General features: G+C 38.4%; 1 protein-coding gene across 2 annotated transcripts in view; it reads left to right on the top strand.

Annotated features, from left to right (window-relative positions):
* The window catches only part of Taok1 (TAO kinase 1), a 94,192-nt gene extending 75,610 nt beyond the window's left edge, over nucleotides 1-18,582 (top strand). For both annotated transcript variants that reach the window (XM_040749192.1, XM_040749191.1), the window contains exons 16-20: nucleotides 104-307; nucleotides 2,537-2,776; nucleotides 7,198-7,410; nucleotides 8,396-8,578; nucleotides 12,975-18,582. In XM_040749192.1, the coding sequence (XP_040605126.1) occupies nucleotides 104-307; nucleotides 2,537-2,776; nucleotides 7,198-7,410; nucleotides 8,396-8,578; nucleotides 12,975-13,436 (1,302 nt within the window). In that variant the 3' untranslated portion in view covers nucleotides 13,437-18,582. The remainder of the gene's footprint in view (nucleotides 1-103; nucleotides 308-2,536; nucleotides 2,777-7,197; nucleotides 7,411-8,395; nucleotides 8,579-12,974) is intronic.
* The last annotated feature ends 145 nt before the right edge of the window (nucleotides 18,583-18,727 follow it).

Below are 18,727 nucleotides of genomic sequence, written 5' to 3'. Positions count from 1 at the left end.
ATAATTACTAGTTTTATGTACCTTATTATACTATACATTCATATTTTTATGTAGCTGGGTTTTTTTTGTTGTTGTTGTTGTTTTTGGTAATTTTTGTTTCTAGGAGCTGAATGAAAATCAGAGCACACCTAAAAAAGAAAAGCAGGAATGGCTTTCAAAGCAGAAGGAGAATATACAACATTTCCAGGCAGAAGAAGAAGCTAACCTTCTTCGACGTCAAAGGCAGTATCTAGAACTAGAATGTCGTCGCTTCAAGAGAAGAATGTTGCTTGGGCGACATAATTTGGAACAGGACCTTGTCAGGGAGGTATGTACATTTGAATGATATAAACAATTAAAATAAACAGATAAACATATTCAGTGCTGGAAATTTAAAAAAAATTTTAAAGACAAGGCCTAACTCTATGTGCCAGGCTGGCCTAAAACTCATTATTCAGTCCAAACTGGTCTTAAACTTGTGTGGTAACTCCTGCGTCATCTCCTGATTCGTACAATAAAACTCTTTATCAATAAATCTTTTTTGAAAATTTAAATTTTTGACAGGTGTGGAGGGCTACACCTTTAACCTCAGCACTTAGAGGCTTCTGTTTAGATGTTAATGGACATTGTTAGTACCATCCTGTGAGCAAATGATTGAACTATAGCTTTTTGATTTGTTTTACAAGGTAAGGTTTCTCTTTGTAGCCCTGACTATTCTGGAGCTCACTCTGTAGACCAGACTGACCTCAAACTCAGAGATCTACCTGCCTCTACCTCCCAAGTGCTGGAATCAAAGGTGTATGCTACCACTGCCTGGCTGAACTATAGATTTTAAAAAATTACTGTTTTATTTTTTAACAGTGGATATGTCCCAATAAATAAAATAAAGCTGAGAAACATCTACAACAAGCTGTTGGCCTCTAGGGTTAGAGAATTTGCAGGGTAATGGGCGCCATTGATTTTTTTCACATTATTGGGTAGTGATATATTATTTATTATTTATCAAAGCCTGCCTGAGGATTCAGAAAGCAAAGTCAGTCACAAGCCATAGAAGCTAGGCACATACCTTTAATCCCAGCAGCCAGAAGCTAGGAGGTGCTGATATACATCTTTAATCCTAGGACTCAGGATTAAGAGGTAGACGGATCTCTGTGAGTCCAAGGCCAATCAGATCTACATAAAATTGATCCAGTCCTAAAGAGAAACAGCTCATACAAAGATGATCTCAGCAGCTGGGATCACACACCTTTTTATTTTTCATGTTATTATTGATATGTCTATATGTATACATACTTTTTCCAAAGTATTTATTTATTGTGTGTGATTATATGTCCACCCATGTGCATGCAGTGCATATGGCAGGAAGAAGGTTGCTGTGTCCTGAGTTGGAGGAGTCTATGAGCCACTATACAGGTCCTTTGCATGAGCATCAAGTGCTTTTTTTGTTTTCACTGAATCATCTCCCCAGCTCCCCTTTTTATTTGGAAAAAGAAATATTTTAAGAGAATAACTGTCTGTCTGTCTTCCAAGACAGGTTTCTCTGTGTAATAGCTCTGGCTGACTTGGAATTCACTTTGTAGATAAGGCTGACCTCAAACTCAGAGACTTGCCTGCCTCTGCCTCTGCCTCCAGAGTGCTGTGATTAAAGGTGTGCACCACCACTGTCCAGCAAATATTTTTACTTTATTTTTATTTTATTACACTTTAGTTTTGAGACAGTGTCTGTCACAGCCCTGGCTGACCTGGAATTTGATATGTAGACAAGGCTGGACTTTATACAATCTACCTGTCTCCTCGTCTGCTATTACAGATGTGAGCTACTATGCCCAGCAACAATAACATTCATTGCGCTGGAGAGATAACTCAGTGTTTAAGAGCACTGGCTGCTCTTCCAGGGGTCCTGAGTTCAATTCCCAGCAACCACATGGTGGCTAACAGCCAGCTGCAACAAAATCTGGTGCCCTCTTCTGGCCCGCAGGGATACATGCCAGCAGAACATTGTGTGCGCGCGCACACACACTTAAATAAAAAAAAATTCATTCGTCACCACTATGTGCTACATATTATTCTGAGAAGCTTTAAGAACTTATCTCTTCCCCATTAAATCTTCTTTTATGTACAAATAACACTCAAACACACAAACACAAAAGTCATAGAAACTTAGTATTTATTGTACAGCCATTATTGGAGTGCAGAATTAATTGTATCCACATTTTTTGTTTTTGTTTTTGGGAGGGGCTGTGCATGCACACACACAGCCAGATGTGCTTGCATGTAGGTACTCTTACACTTGCAGCCCTTCATCTATCCCCCCCCCACACCCCCACCCCCACCCCAGTCTGTCTCTCATACTATAGACACATACTATCATGGCTAGAATATATATGGGTTCTGGCAATTTGAAATCAGATCTTCATGTTTCCGTGGCAAGTGCTTTGCCCACTGAGCTATCTCTCTAGCCCATTTTGTTTATTTGTTAATGTGCACACGCACACACACACTCACTCTGTTGGTGAAGCTATAAATTAATTGCTTTGTCTTTTGAATTGTATTTTAGGAGTTAAACAAAAGGCAGACTCAGAAGGACTTGGAACATGCTATGCTACTACGACAGCATGAATCCATGCAAGAACTGGAGTTTCGCCACCTCAACACTATTCAAAAGATGCGCTGTGAGTTGATCAGACTGCAGCATCAAACTGAGCTCACTAACCAGCTGGAATACAATAAGCGAAGGGAACGGGAACTAAGGCGAAAACATGTTATGGAAGTTCGACAACAACCTAAGAGTTTGAAGGTACTGTTAGTGAAGCTTCATGATAAAGGCATATGTCTAGTCATTGAGAGAAGTGGGATTGAATTAGTCCTTTTCATTTTTAGCATACTTGCTTGGTTCTTATATGGACTGCCTCTTGGTTCAGCTTTTGCTTGTACTTTGTAACAAAGAAAAAGAATCACCAAAAATTTTAACTGTGGAAATTCTTAATCAGTGTTTTTAAATGTATACAGTATCTGATGCTGACATTATAATGTACAGGTCAACATACTAACCTGTCAGTTTCTTTTTATTCTAAATAACTTAGTCTGGGACTCTTGATGTCAATATGATTTATATAAAATTTTTGGTATTTTGAGACAGAGTCTCATTATGTAGCTGTCTGTCCTGGAACTCACTATATAGACCAGGTGGGCCTCAAACTGAAGCTGGCCTGCTTCTGCCTCCCCCAAGTGCTGAGATCAAAGGTGTGTGTCACACCACCCGGCTGAATTATATAAAATTTAAAAATACGAAAGTGAGGTTGGAGAGATAACTCAGCAATTAAGAGCAATGGTTGCTATTTCAGAGGATCAGGAATTGATTCCCAGCACTGACATGGTACTTCATAACCACCTGCAATTCTAGTTCCAGGAAACCCAATATTCTGACTTTTTCAGGCACCAGGCATACATGGTACAGGCAAAATACTCAAAATTATAAAATCAAATATTTTTTTGAAAAATTTTGTTCTCTTCCCTTAGTCTACATTTCTAAATTTCTCCAAAGATTTTTTTAACACTTGATTTTAGCCAATAGACCTAGAAGCAATCATCCAAAGAATTTTTTTAAAGGAACATTTAGCTAACTAAACTGTCCCCCTTAAACAGTTCTAAAGAACTTTTTTTTTTGAGACAGGGTTTCTCTGTGTTGCTTTGGAGGTTGTCCTGGAACTCACTCTGTAGACCAGGCTGGCCTCAAAAAATTTTATATTTTATAATGAAGAGTGTTTGAAGTCATTGAATCAGTCTTTTAAAAACTACAAACAAAAGCACTTGCTGTAAGGTTTTCACCAAAGATAGCAGTTCACTTAATCTGTACTTGTTTACACATTTAAATTTTCTCTTAATGTCCAGTAAGCGCCAGGTCCCAAAGTATTTTCTATTGAAAGATTCTTTTCTGCCAAGTATGGCACCCCTATAATCCAAGACTCAGAAGACTGAAGCATTTGCAGAGTAGTTATATTGATTATCAATGTTTAAAAAACTTGGAATTCATAACAACTTTTTGAACTTTGTTTATGTAGTGAGTGAATCATCTGGCTATAGTTCAGATACTCGACAGCCAAAGGTTTTTTTCTTCCCTTTTTTTTTTTTTTTTTTTTGGTCATTTTTCTAGATGGAGGGTCTCATATAGTGTAGGCTGGGTCATTATGCATCCAAAGATGGCCTTGAATTCTGTCAAAACCTGAATGATGGAATTGCTGGGATGTGCCAATACCCCCATGTTATGAAGTAAAAGGACTGACCCAGAGCTTTATACACACTGAGCGACTACTCTTCTAAGTGAGCTACATTTCTAAACCCCACCAAAGAGTTTTTAAATCAGTATTTGTTTTTGAAATTATAACTTTAAAACCAACAGTACCCAAACATGAACCAAACTGATAACGAATTCAACTGACACTAACTCGTTTTTCTGTAGTCATACTGTAATTCTGCTGACTACGTTTTCCTAAGGCTTAGTTGAACCCTTTCTTCCTATAACCTTTTTAGCTTGAGAACTGATTGTAATCTGAGTATCTTGGGCATTACATGAAAGTGAGGAAAATGTTTTACCATATTATTTCAGACACTAAGTAGAATGCTTTCTTCCTTTTTTTTTTTTTTTTTGTTTGTTTGTTTGTTTGGTTGGTTGGTTGGTTGGTTGGTTGGTTTTGTTTTTGCTTTTGAGACAGGGTTTCTCTGTAGCTTTTGGAGCCTCTCCTGGAACTTGCTCTGTAGACCAGGCTGGCCTGAACTCACAGATATCCTCCTGCCTCTGCCTCATTGTCCAGCATAGAATACCCTATTCTAATGACAAATGAACATAAGGATAGAAGAAAAGTTACTCTTATGTTTCTTTTACTTGTGCAGTCAGTTTCAACAGAATGTTTGGTTTACCACCAACACATCCCAATAAGTGTCTGTCTATGCTACCTGTAGTTTTCTGTGAGATGCTGAACTAGAGGAGAGACTTCAGTGACTAGGATTTGCGACAGAAGGGTGCTGTTTGTGTAGAATGGATTAGATATAAACTACTGCCTCTTTTATTTCTTCAACCTGTTTTATAGGTGATAATTATAATTTGAATCCATCTCACTTTCTTTGAGTGAGACAGGGTTTCTCTGTGTAGCCTTGGCTCTCCTGGAACTCACTTTGTAAACCAGGCTGGCCTCGAACTCAGAGTTCCACTTGCCTCTGACTGCCAAGTGCTGGGATTAAAGGCATAGGCCACCACCACCAACTTTCTATCTCATTTTCTATTGAATCCACATGGAAGGATGTAGTTTATTCTTGGTCTGATTGTTAATATTTCTCTTGAGCTTTGGTTTCACTTTTTCCCCCCATTTTATGTGTGTGAATGTTGGCCTACATGTATCTAAGTGTCTTGTATCCTCAGAGTCCAGAAACTAGATGTACAGGTGGTTATGAGCTGCCATATGAGTGCTGGGAACTGAACCGAGGCCTCTGTAAGAGGCTAGTCTCAGAATCACAGGGTAACTGTAGATAACCTTAATTCCTACTCCTCTTACTTTTCCCAAGTACTAGGATTATAAGCATGTGCCAAATCTGGCTCTTTTGCAGCAGTCTGTCTATGGAGTCCATATGGACCTTAATCTTTCTACCTCAGCATCCCAAGTGCTGGTATTATATGCATGCCAAACATGATTTAATTTATGATAAAGAAAAATTTAAGGGGCACCCCCCAATCATGTTATGGGATGACTACCATTTTGAAGAAGAGACTTACACAGAGGTAAAAGAGAATGTCTAAATTTCATTATCTTATTCCTTGATCAAGAACAGTATTTAATCTGAGTGTGGTAGCCCTTTAGTCCCAACACTCTGGAAGCAGAGGCAGCCTGGCTATATCAAGTTCCAAGCCAGCCAGAGTTACATGGTGAAATCTTATCACAAACCAATCCAAACCAGTATTTAAGAGCAATAATACTAAGCATGGCTAAACCAAAAGTCATTTATAACTTTTCATTTCTTTACCTTTCTTCATATATGATTTCTAGCATATAGCCAGGACATGGTTCCTCAGTTGGTGATGAATACAGAAATATTTATATTAATGGTACAATGTGGAAGTTGAGGCATTAACTTTTCAATTATACTTTACTGATAGGCAGGTGCTCTACTTTTAAATTAATCCCCAGTAAACTTGGGTTTATGTTTGTATTCTTGACATGTATACTGAATCAACTAATTTATACCTAGCATTATTTATAGTGGTAAAAATATTTTTAACTGTAGGCTCTGTCTCAGCATAATAAATGAATATATTCTCACTTCTAGGCTGAACTAGCATACTTTATAGAAATAATACCTTGCTGTGCAGTGGTTTGGCATGCCTTCAATACCAGCACTGGGAGGTAGAGGCAGATGAATCTCTGAATTCAAGGCCAACCTGGTTTACAGAGTGAGTTCTTGGACAGAGAAACCCTGTCTCATAAAACCAAAAATAAATTAATAAATAAAGATAGAAAAGAATAAATAAGCCATTACTGCAAGTGGCACATGCATTCTGCAGTTCCAGCACTGAGCAGGCTGAAGCATATTGAAGCAGGAAGATTTCAAGGACAAATTGGTAAAGGACAAGGGGAATGAACTATTACTAAGTTTGATTCTATCTAGCTTATTGTCTTAGAGAAAATGTAGTTGCAGCAATCATTTATTATTGCACACTTCAAAATCAATCTGAAGTTTGGTACATATTTTCCATAGAAAGTAGGATCTGTTATAGATTGTGATTAGAGTTGAGATTATGGAAAGAAAAGAGATTGGAATGGAACATGTTTTTGTTTTCTGCCTCAATTATCTGGTAAAATTCTACCTCGATGTGTTTATAACTACCATAAAAAATTTTTTTTTTTTTTTTTTTTTTTTTTTGGTTTTTCGAGACAGGGTTTCTCTGTATTGTTTTGGAGGCTATCGGTCCAGCCCAGCCTCGAACTCACAGAGATCCACCTGCCTCTGCCTCCCGAGTGCTGGGATTAAAGGCGTGCGCCACCACCGCCCGGCATCATAATTTTTTTTAATGAGATGAAATTTAAGTTTATGGCATGAATGTTTGTCAAGTGTAAAAGATATCTGCAGTCTTTTCATATGACTTTGTGGTTCTCTATTTTCTAAGTATACACTATGCCAAATACTATATGTTGAGACATACCCTCTATTTTTTTTTTTTCTTTTCAGTCTAAAGAACTCCAGATAAAAAAGCAATTTCAGGACACATGCAAAATTCAAACCAGACAGTACAAAGCATTAAGAAACCACCTACTGGAGACTACACCAAAGAGTGAGCACAAAGCTGTTCTGAAAAGACTCAAGGAGGAACAGACTCGGAAGTTAGCCATCTTGGCTGAGCAGTACGATCATAGCATTAATGAAATGCTTTCCACACAAGCTGTGAGTTTGCTTTGTTTAGGCAAAACAAATTAGTAATCCTTTCTTTCTGTCACCTAAATGAAACCCTAGCAATTAAAAGATAAATTGGGAACGATAGCTCTCTAATAGTCCAGGAAAAAATAGTGGTCATCTGTATTCTTCCTATTCTTAACATTGCTTGGAAAAAGCATGGTGTATATAAATACATTTAGAAATAAAATCCTATAAAGGCTCCCTGCACGTATGAACTGCTTACCTAGATCAGATGAGTAAACTGTAAGCAAAACATACTTCTGTGTATAGGAATTTAAATGGTTACCTTGGAGCTCGTGAATGAAATACTGTGCAAGTGTTTTCTTAAAGGACCAAATAATATTTTAGACTTTGCAGACCGGGAGTTAAAAGTGACGATCTTATGTAGATACTTCTAACTATTAAAAATGTAACCATGGGGCTGGGGAGATGGCTCAGAGGTTAAGAGCACTGACTGCTGTTCCAGAGGTTCTGAGTTCAATTCCGGCTCACAACCATCTGTAATGAGATCTGATGCCCTCTTCTGGCCTGTGGACATACGTGCAGACAGAATACTGTATACATAATAAATCTTTAAAAAAAAAAATGTAACCATGTCAAAATGTAAAACAGTTTTAACTATTGGACTGAACTAAGATAAACAAGCAGTTACCCAAATTTGGCTTGTGTGCTGTGCTTATTGACTTTAACTTCTACTAGGAAAGGAGAGATTGAGCATTTTATATTACCCAATCATATTCTAGATTTTTCTTAAGAAAAAGTATAGTTACTCAGGCATCTTTAGAGCAGCTTATTGTCATGCAGTATTGATTATTGTCTTTTTTTTTTTTTCTGGGGATGTCCATATCAGGCTACAAGAAAAAAAGATATGTGGCTTACAAAAGCGTAGTGTGTCTTCTCTTGGTCTTCTTTTCTGTAAGTTATGAATGGATAGTTCACAGTAAAATATATCAGTTTCTCTTCTTTCTCTCAGCTGCGTTTGGATGAAGCACAGGAAGCAGAATGCCAGGTTTTGAAGATGCAGCTGCAGCAGGAACTGGAGCTATTGAATGCATATCAGAGCAAAATCAAGATGCAGGCCGAGGCCCAACATGATCGAGAGCTTCGAGAGCTGGAACAGAGGGTCTCCCTTCGCAGGGCACTCTTAGAACAAAAGGTATAGATAACAAAAGGAAGAGAATTGTTCTAATATTTGTTTTTATCAAAAGAACAAAATATATATGTGTGTGCCCACAAGCTTGGGATGGACGGGCGTGTGTTTTTATTTTCTTTCAATATATATGTATGATGTATTTTCTGCACATGTGCATATTTGTGTGTGAGTGCAGACTTCTGTACCATGGCATGTGCAGAAGTCAGAGAATAGGGTCAAGTGTCATTCTTCACTTTCCCCATGTTTGTGGTAGCTAGCCCACAAGTTTCTGGGGTCTTCTGTCCACTTTCCATTTCACCGTAAACATGGTGGAATTACAGGTATGCCTTTCACACTTTGGTTTTTTCTTTTTCTTTTCTCTTTATTTTTTGAGATAAGGTTTTACTATGTAGCCATGACTGGCCTGTAACACTATGTAGACCAGGCTAGCTTTAAACTCACAGAGAAGATACACCTTTATCAGGCTGTATCTAGCTTTTACATGGGTTCTGGATATCTAGACTTGAGTCCTCATGCTTGCATGTCAAATATTTTTACCTACTAAGCCATCTCCATCACTCTTGTTTGTTTTTGAGGCAGGGTCACACTCTGTAGCCCTAGTGGGCCTTGGATTTCCTAGGTAGACTAGGTTGGCTTTGAACTCATAGAGCTTTCCCTGCCTCTACCAGTGTTGGGATTAAGGATTTGCACCACCACACCCAGATTCACAGCTTTTATTTGAACTGAAAAAATGAGCTTAAGACATTTAGGCTAGAACTCTATTAATATCACCAGGGGTTGCATTAGATTTCTTTCATAATACTGTCTTTCAATAGTTCTATTTTGGTAGTTTAAGTATTCAATAATGAACTTTTATTATTTATTGTTTGTTTTGTTTTTGAGCAACATTTCACTATGTATCTCTGGCTGTCTTGGAACTCACTATGTAGGCCAGGCTGGCCTTGAACTCAGAGAACCACCTGCCTCTGCCTCTGCCTCCTGGGTACTGGGATTAAATTCATGTGCCACTATACCCAGCTCAATAATGAACTCTAAGTGAGTTCTAAAATTCAAGGGATTTTATTTATAATCTAACAAGTAAAGTTTGCCTGAAGATCAAAGAAACAAAGCAGCTAGCCTCTAGAGGGTTCTCACCTCTACCAATGCTCAGAATGCATCTCCAGACTGTATCTGTCTCCACCAAACCTACTGCTTGAGCTCCTGTCTCCTCCTGTCTTATATTCCTCCCTAGTGCTGGGATTAAAGGCACCGGATCCCAAGGGCTGAGATCACCTTTGTGTGAGCTCTGTTTTTCTATTAGACTGGATCAGTCTTGTGTAGCTCAGAGTGGCCTTGAACTAACAGAGATCTGTCTGCCTCTATCTGGAATTAAACATGTGTACCATCCCTGTCTGGCCTCTATGGCTAACTAGTATGGCTAGCTTTGCATTCTGAAATTCAGGCAAGTTTTATTTTGTTAGATCATAAACAAAATATGACCACAGAATATAATTAATAGATAAAGATTATGAGCCATGAGAAGACTAAGACTTGGTACCTTAGAGATACAAAAGAGCTGCTTGAAACAACTCATTGTATCTGTGTCCAAGCTCTCCAATATCTGAGTTGTCCACAAATTCTTCATTTACATCCTCACCATCATTAACCAGACTCAGAAAGAAAACCACAGTAAATTCTACAGGGACAAGAAATACAGGCTCATGGGCCTATGACCCAAGGAAAAAAATGAGTCATGTACCACTGGGCCCAAGGAGAAGCTGAAGATAAGGAAGTAGTGGCTATACGCACAGTGCAAGGACTTGATCAAGGCCTAAGGTCCCCAAAACAATAAAGCACAAAAAAATGAACTATGCGTGGTGGCACCTATCTATAATCTAAGCCCCTCTGATATGGAGGCAGGAGGATAGGAGTTCAAGATCTTCCTTGCCTACATAGCAAGTTTGAGGCTAACCTGGGCTACATGACACCTATAAACAAAAAGGATATAAAACTCTGTGAGAGAAGCAATGCTGGCTTCATTTCCCTTATATCTTTGTCTGCCTTGCTCTACCTAAGGAGGTTGCAGAAAGACTTATATAGTGAGGAACAGAATTGCAGTGATTGCCCAAAAGAGAGAAAACCAGGAATGTACTCTTCACCCTTACACCTTTAGTTTGAAACTATGCAGATGGTGGGAGATTACAGAGGAACAGAAGTTAAAACCTGTCCTACAAGCTGAAAACAACACATTTTATACATCTAGTTTCATCATTATGATTTGGAGGGTTTTGGGGGGGCAGTGGAGACAATTCTTAATAGTTTAAGTTGGCCTTGAACTCACCACATATTCAAGGTTAGCCTCGAACTCTTCTCAGAGTTGTTTCCACCTTAGGGTTGGGATTACAGGCATGCAGTATCATGTTATTGTATCTTTACTTTTTCTGATTTATTCTTTCTCAGATATATTAGAGAATAGATCTAGAATCCTGAAGTTAATTTGTCACTCAAAGTACAAAGGTGCATGTGTGTCTGTTTCTGAGAAAGATCAATTTATTAAAAGGATAGTGGCTAAAGGTTTTGAGAAGTTTTTAAAAAGGCATTCATTGTAGCTATACAGAGAAACCCTGTCTCGGGGGCAAGGGATTAAACAAGTAAATAAAAGTAGGGCTGATGAGACGACTGAGCAGGTAGAGACATTTCCTGTCAAGCCTGACAAGCTGAGTTTGATCCCACAGGACCCACCACAACTGCCATCCACCTCCTCTGTTATCCTTCTACCTTTCTTCCCTCCCTTCCATTCCCCTGCCATCTCCTCTTTTTTATGCAGGAGATTGTACATACTCAGCACATGCTCTATGACTGAGCAACACTCCCAGCCCCAGTTCTTCAAAATTTATGAAGTCTTTTTTCACCTCTTACCTCCAGATGAAAAGCCTTCTGGATGCTGGGATAACAAGTGCACATCACCAAGACCAACAATGAAGTCAATTTAAAAAGTAGACGAAAACTTTCTGTTGTATGATGAGTTGACAATCAGGATCTTCTGATTAATTTTATTGTTATTCAAAAGATGGTGCTGGAGAAATGGCTTAGTGGTTAAGAACACTGGTTCAATTTCCAGCACCCGCCAGGCAATGGTGGCTCACGCTTTTAGTCCCAGCACTTGGGAGGCAGAGGCAGGAGGATCTCTGTGAGTCCGAGGCCAGCCTAGTCTACAGAGCAAGTTTCAGAGAAACTCCAGTTTCAGAGGATGTGACACCCGTTTCTTTTGTCCATGAGTATCAGGCACACACATGTTGCAAACAAAATGCTTATATACATAAATAAAAATGTAAAATGCATGGTGGCTGAGGCAGGAGGATTCAATATTCCAGCATAGCTTGAACTACATAAAGAATGTTTGAACAGACACACATCTTATGTGATGTAAAACATAGTGTCTAGGTAGTAGTGTTTTCCTAGCATGCTGGAGACCTGGCCAGGTTCAGTCACCAGTGCTGACTTCATCCATTCCCAACCCTGAAGTTTTTTTGTTTTTTGTTTTCTTTGAAAAAAGCTGATGAGGTGGTACACCATGGTGTGGTTACCATGCTGAATCCAGTTCTTGTATAGTTGGGTTTGTTTTAAGACATGCCTGTGCTGTCCTCCAGTACAGAGAATTCTGACTGATGCACGATCATGAGTTTAGGCCATTTATATCAATAAATGACCAATTTAACCTAAATATAAACATCCTTACATATCTACCAGTTTATAGAAAATATTAAGTATAGGAGAAAATACTAAATGATGACACCAAGTCGTAATTAGTCAAATCCAGAATTTAGACATTTTTATAGGACAAGTGAACCAGTTTACGAGGTGAGGGGAATAGACTGCCTTAGACTAAAAAAAACTTTAAAAAAATGTATTTTTTTTTTAGCTTAGCCTCAATCCAAATAAACAAATTATAAAACAAGACTTTTGACATAATAGGAGAAACTTAGATACAAACTAAAAATTTGTTACCACAAATTTCACTGTGATATTAGTATCTCAATGAAATAGCTATTTTGCTAATCTTAATTGACATTAGATCAAAAAGTATAACCTGGCTGGGCACTCTAGAGGCAGGGTCAGGTGGATTGTGAGCCCAAGGCCAATCTGACCTACAGTTGAGCTCCAGGCCAGCTAAGGTTACACAGTGAGATCCTGTTTCAAATCCTACTTGCATTTGTGTTTTTCAAAACCATACTTTTGATATAAAAAAGGTAGATTTTGGCAGTGGTGGCATACACCTTTAATCCCAGTGTGTCTTTTAAAATAATTTTCAGTATATATCCATAAAATAGCTGTTATTGTTTTTAGTAGTTATTGCTGCCTTAGCTTAGAGATCTGAAACATAAATTGATCTTTTCACTCCCTTTTCCTACCCTGACAGATTGAAGAAGAGATGTTGGCTTTGCAGAATGAACGCACAGAACGAATACGTAGCCTGCTCGAGCGTCAAGCCAGAGAAATTGAAGCTTTTGACTCTGAAAGCATGAGACTAGGTTTTAGTAACATGGTCCTTTCTAACCTCTCCCCTGAGGCATTCAGCCACAGCTACCCAGGAGCTTCTAGTTGGTCTCACAATCCTACTGGGGGTCCTGGACCTCACTGGGGTCATCCCATGGGTGGCACACCACAAGGTTGGGGCCATCCAATGCAAGGTGGACCCCAGCCATGGGGTCATCCCTCAGGGCCAATGCAAGGGGTCCCCCGAGGTAGCAGTATGGGAGTCCGCAATAGCCCCCAGGCTCTGAGGCGGACAGCTTCTGGGGGACGGACGGAACAGGGCATGAGCAGAAGCACGAGTGTCACTTCACAGATATCCAATGGGTCACACATGTCTTACACATAGTAATTGAAAGTGGCAATTCCGCTGGAGCTGTCAGCAAAAGAAACTGCCTACAGACACCATCACAGCAACCTCCTCCCTTGGGCACTACCTTGTGGAAGCTGAGTGCATATGGTATATTCTATTCGTTTTTGTAAAGCGCTATGTTTTGTGTTTACTAATTGGGATGTCATAGTATTTGGCTGCCAGGTTTTTGTGATTGGCTTTTTGTTTCTTTGTTTTTAAATTTTGGAAAATTTTAAAAGTGGGAATAGATAAATAATTTCATATGTGTGGCAAGAAGAAATTGGCTTAATAGAAGGGGTTTTATCTGAACAATGTAAAAATAAAATGAACCAAACTGGCCTGAATCATCACTTTAGGATGTCCATAGCCTAAAAAGGTTATTGGAAGATGTAAAGCCTTCCTCCATATCCCAGATTCCCAAGTCACTGACAGCAGGCGGCATCTGTACTGAAACACACTCTTACTGACACATACCTCCACTCCTTATCAGTGCATCCTCTCTTTGTGAAATTGGTCTGACTTCTCAACCTCATTTGGGCTAAAAAGCAGAAAACCATGAACATTAAAAGATTGTATTTACCTTTTTAGGTGGTAGAAAATCATTTAGTTCTTTGCTAAATGCTTCAGAAGTTTGTTGCTGATTTTGTAGGTTGTATCGTTGTAAGATGGAGTTGCTTAAGGAGATCATAAGCTGTCTGGAGTTTGCACTAACAAGCCTGTGAGCTATCAGAGGGAAAATCCAAAGCGTTAGGGGGCCCTCAAAGTTCCTATGATAAATATATGTTCAGCATGGAACGAGGAGATAAAGCCTATATATCCTGACATTTTGTTTCTTGTGCAGTGATATCTCATGCTACCCAAACTATAAGACCCCAAACAGTACTTTTGCTTTGTTTGTACATAAACAAAGACACTTAGCCAACACAAAGCAAATGCCAGAGGTGTTTGAATGATGCCATATTTGTTAGCTGCCATCTATTAGAATACTCATCACACTACATAGACATAATTTTATTATCTATCCCCTTTTTGGCTTATGGGATTTCCTGTTTACAAGTAGCAATAGTCGATTCTTTAAATATTTCGTTGCCACCAGGAGTCACTGAGCCATGACTATCAGCTGCTGACTAATCTTCACACTGTAGATGCTGCTTCATCTGCAGGCCCTCTGTATTTAGTCAATGTTTTTGTTGCTGCAGTACCTTACAAACTTTTAGTTCACTGAGACTTGGTGACCATCTTAGCCCAGGTTATGTCACACAATAGCAAATTCCCTTTCAGAAGTCTCTAGCTTAGTGCTAAAATACTACTGAGAAAGAAACTAAGGTAGTTTGGTGAGTAAAAGAAAACAGAAATTAAAAATAAGTTATATAGTGGTCAGGGAACACTAACTGGGGAGTGTGTTCTGTCTTTTCTTCAATGAAGGATCAATCCAGTGTTCTCCATCAGTGCTAGTTAGAATCCTCTGGTTGCTTGTGTAGAGCTTGAGTTGGAGGTAGGAAAGGGGTAATGCCATTTTTAGTGACAGACCAGAGTTTCTTACAAGTTACTGTCCTCCCTTTTCAGTTATCTTGAAGAGCTCTTGCTGCTAACTCTGGGTCCTGCTTTTCATGTAATTAGAGGGCAAGAACACACTTAATCATACTTAGAACAAGCTAGTGACCGAATTGTCATCTGCTACTATTGAAGTTCTTTGTTTTCTTAACCACATCTTAAGTCTTGTCCAGGTATGCCATTCCAATCTCCCTAACTTACCTCCTTAAGGAATTTCTAACTTTGGTTTGAGAGTTTCTGACACTAACTAAAAGAAAAATTAGATCAGGGTGTGGTAGCACATGCTTATAATCCCAGCACCTGGAAGGTAGTAGTCTGGGGTTCAAGACTGCCTTCAGGAGTCTCGCAAAGGGAAGAAAGATGCTATACTATAGATCCTTTGAAAACCGATAGAAGGTTGATGGCAGAATTCACACTTTTAAATAGGTTCTACATTAGTTTTTAGGTAAACATATACTTAGAGCTAATGAAAAGGACTTTTGTTTTCTGGTTTTTTTTTTAATTCAAGATACTATTTTGAGTTTCAAACATATTGAGAGTTCTGTATATTTGGAGGAAATTAGGGAAAGCTTTAGATTTAATAGGCTGTTCTGAACTATAAAAGACCATCTCTCAGAAAAATGGACAATCAAGTCAGGTAGTGATGGCATACACCTTTAATCCCAGCTCTTGGGAGGCAGAGGCAGGTGGATCTCTGTGAGTTCTAGACCAGCCTGGTTTACAGAGCGAGTTCCAGGACAGCTATGGCTGTTAGACAGAGAAACCCTGCCTCGAAAAACCAAAAAAATAAAAAAGACCATTCTTCATGAATCTGACCCCTATCTGCTACTGGAGGATTAGAATGGGAAAGCGGGTCAGGTGGGAATTTTAAAAATTCTTTCAGACTCCAAACTACTACCAGAAATATATATTATAGTCCAGCTGTGAGCCTTCCTAGGTCAGACTGAGTTGCTGAGTCCACTTTGATCATAATGTACTCATACTAGTGTGATTTTTGTACTGACCGACTGTGTCATCTCTAATAGAGATTTCTGCCTCATCTAATTGTGTGGCACCCAGCTTTCCCATGTAGGTCATGATTACACCGTCAATTTAGTTAAAATACATGTAGTTTGAAAAATGATTAAAATGAATAGATTTATGTGTTTGTAAGCTACAACTTCTGAGGAATCATGTACATGGCAGGATTTTTGTAAAAACTGGTAGCAGGAAAATTTGAAAGGGTTTGAAATGCCCTGAAGACAGGGCATGCACTTTCTGAGAGAAAAAAATGTCAACATTTTATCAGATTAACACCACCTCCTCCCTAGTTATCCACTCATTATATGTGTGTTTAAGAAAGTGAAAAGCGTGGAGAACATGTGTAGCACACCAGAAGTTACTGATCTTATATCTGGTATTCGGAGCCTACAGGGAAATATTTCTTGTGCTCCCATTTTTGGGTCAGCATTTTAAAAATGCACAACCTCATATATTGAGACATTTTATCCCTAATTAAATTCCCCATCTTTGCACATAACTTTAAAACTTAACTCTAACCCTACATTGTGACATCAGAAAGTGTTTGCACTGAGTAACAAGGTTAGCTGAAAGCGTATTTATTTTTATAGCACTCCTGTCCTTCTATTCATTTCCATAACTAGATATGAATAGTCCTGAGCGTGAAGTCACACCCATAGGTGACACACACTTAGTCTCAAGTTAAGGCCTTCCCAGTAAGTGAAACTTCGTACATAGTCATTATCATTTTTTGACTGCCTAGACATCAAGTAAATAACATTCAAAACACTAAAGAAACTGTCCTGGAGATTCCATCCTGCTTCAACTTTTTGTGTACATCCTTTTTTTCCTTTTTAGGCAGAATTTAGTAATTTTGTGCTTCTGTAAATGTCTAGCATTTTAAACATATAGAATACATTGTTTTGGACACTGGAATAATATGATTTATTTTCACCTATAAAAATGACTTTGTTGTACTTGAACATCTTTGCATTTCTCCATTTGTGCCATTTACAAGTGGAAATAAATTGTATTATACCATGATCTACTGGCTTTTTAAAACTGTTACATATGCATACTTTTGGTATAGCTATTTTCATTTGTATGTGTATATTGTGTAATATATGTATATATATGAGTGTCTATTTGTGTGTATAGATGGATGGATTTAACTCATTCTATACATGTATGCCAGGGCTCAGTTTTGAGTTTTGTTACTGTTTTTTACTTCTTTACCCTTTGTTAAGGCAAGGATGTGTGTGTTTTTAAAGAGTTCTCTAGGCTGATATTTATAAGAAAGTGATTAGTAAATGCAGTCTTTTCTTTTTAATCCCTTAACACTTGTATGAGTAAGGAGAAAGTAAAATGAAACCATAAATTACAGTATAGTAAAAATGTGATAGGGAAGGAGCCAGTTGGTGTTTCTTTGAGTTTTTTGTTTTGTGTTTTTTTTTTTCTACAATGCAATAAAACATGAGCAGGAGAAAAATGAACTGTGCAAAGAACCCTGGTGGTGGTTTTCTGCAAAGGTAAAAAGCCAATGAGTCACATTCTTAATGGGCTTTTTGGATCTCTTAGTGTTGATGCTATGATCGATCTTCTCTTGTTCATTTTTACTTTCAATACTAATAGTTGTGTATTTTGCTGAGGATCAAAACTGCCGAGAAAGAAATTACTACTAAAACATATCTAAGGTTCTCCTAAACTGTAAAATCACAGGAGATGGTCACTGAGAAAGAAGGCATGATACTGGTTTGAAGGGCTGTCTCCTTTTAACTTACTATCTTACTTGCCGATAGTAAGTTCTTTATGCACCTTCCACCCCTTCTGAGCCACTACTATTCAAGCTGAGATTTGGTCCAACACAACACCCCTTTCTTAGTTTTGTTTCTTTTCTTTTGAGACAGGGTCTTGCCATGTAACCCTTTCTGGTCTGGTAATTGATGTTTACCCAAGGCTGGCCTCAAATTCCTAGTACTCCTGTCCCAGCCTCCCAAGTAGTGGGATTACAGTTGTGACCCACCATGCTCAGCCACAGCAACCCTTTCTTTTGGAGGTTTTATAGTTCTGCATTTGACTCTTGTTCAGAATGTGAAGTGTCCTAATGTGTATTAAAGTCAGAAAAATAATATATTTAAGCTGTACTAAGTGTGAATCTGCTATAATGATGAAAAATTCTCACTTCTTACATAGATCCTTCTCTAAGGAGCAAAGTCAAAATTTGGGCTGTCATCATTGAGCTGCTTAGCAAAATACAGGTCATTATTGAAGATAAACACATTCTGTTTTGTTTTGTCCCCCCCCCCCCCCCGTTACAGAAGTCTCCCTTCCCTGGTTTAGCATCGCCTTTTAAAAGGCACTCACCCTTAGTTAAGAACTGGAAATTCCCACCCTCGGATTCCTTAAAGGATGAAGAGTGTGCTGTACACTCAGCATACGTGCCTCTTGTATGCAAGGACTACTGACTGAAGTCTGTTTTGCTGTCTGGTTATGTTGTCTGCACTTTTATGAAATCACTACAGTAGAACTACGTTGGAAATAACTATTAATTTGTAAAGAAATTTTTATTAAACACTGTAGAAAAAGTGAAGCTGAGAATTCTTCCTTTTTGTGCATTTATATTTTCTGCTGAATTCTGGTAGCCCACTTTTAAAGTTGTTTTTTCGTTTGATTGTATTCAGATTTCCAAAGTTTTATTCAAACAAATGCTGGCCTTCAGAACATAAATATAAGAA

This window comes from Mesocricetus auratus, unplaced genomic scaffold, assembly GCF_017639785.1.
Source record: "Mesocricetus auratus isolate SY011 unplaced genomic scaffold, BCM_Maur_2.0 Super-Scaffold_100007, whole genome shotgun sequence".
NCBI classification, from domain to species: Eukaryota; Metazoa; Chordata; class Mammalia; order Rodentia; family Cricetidae; genus Mesocricetus; species Mesocricetus auratus.
This window is presented reverse-complemented; position numbering and strand designations above follow the sequence as displayed.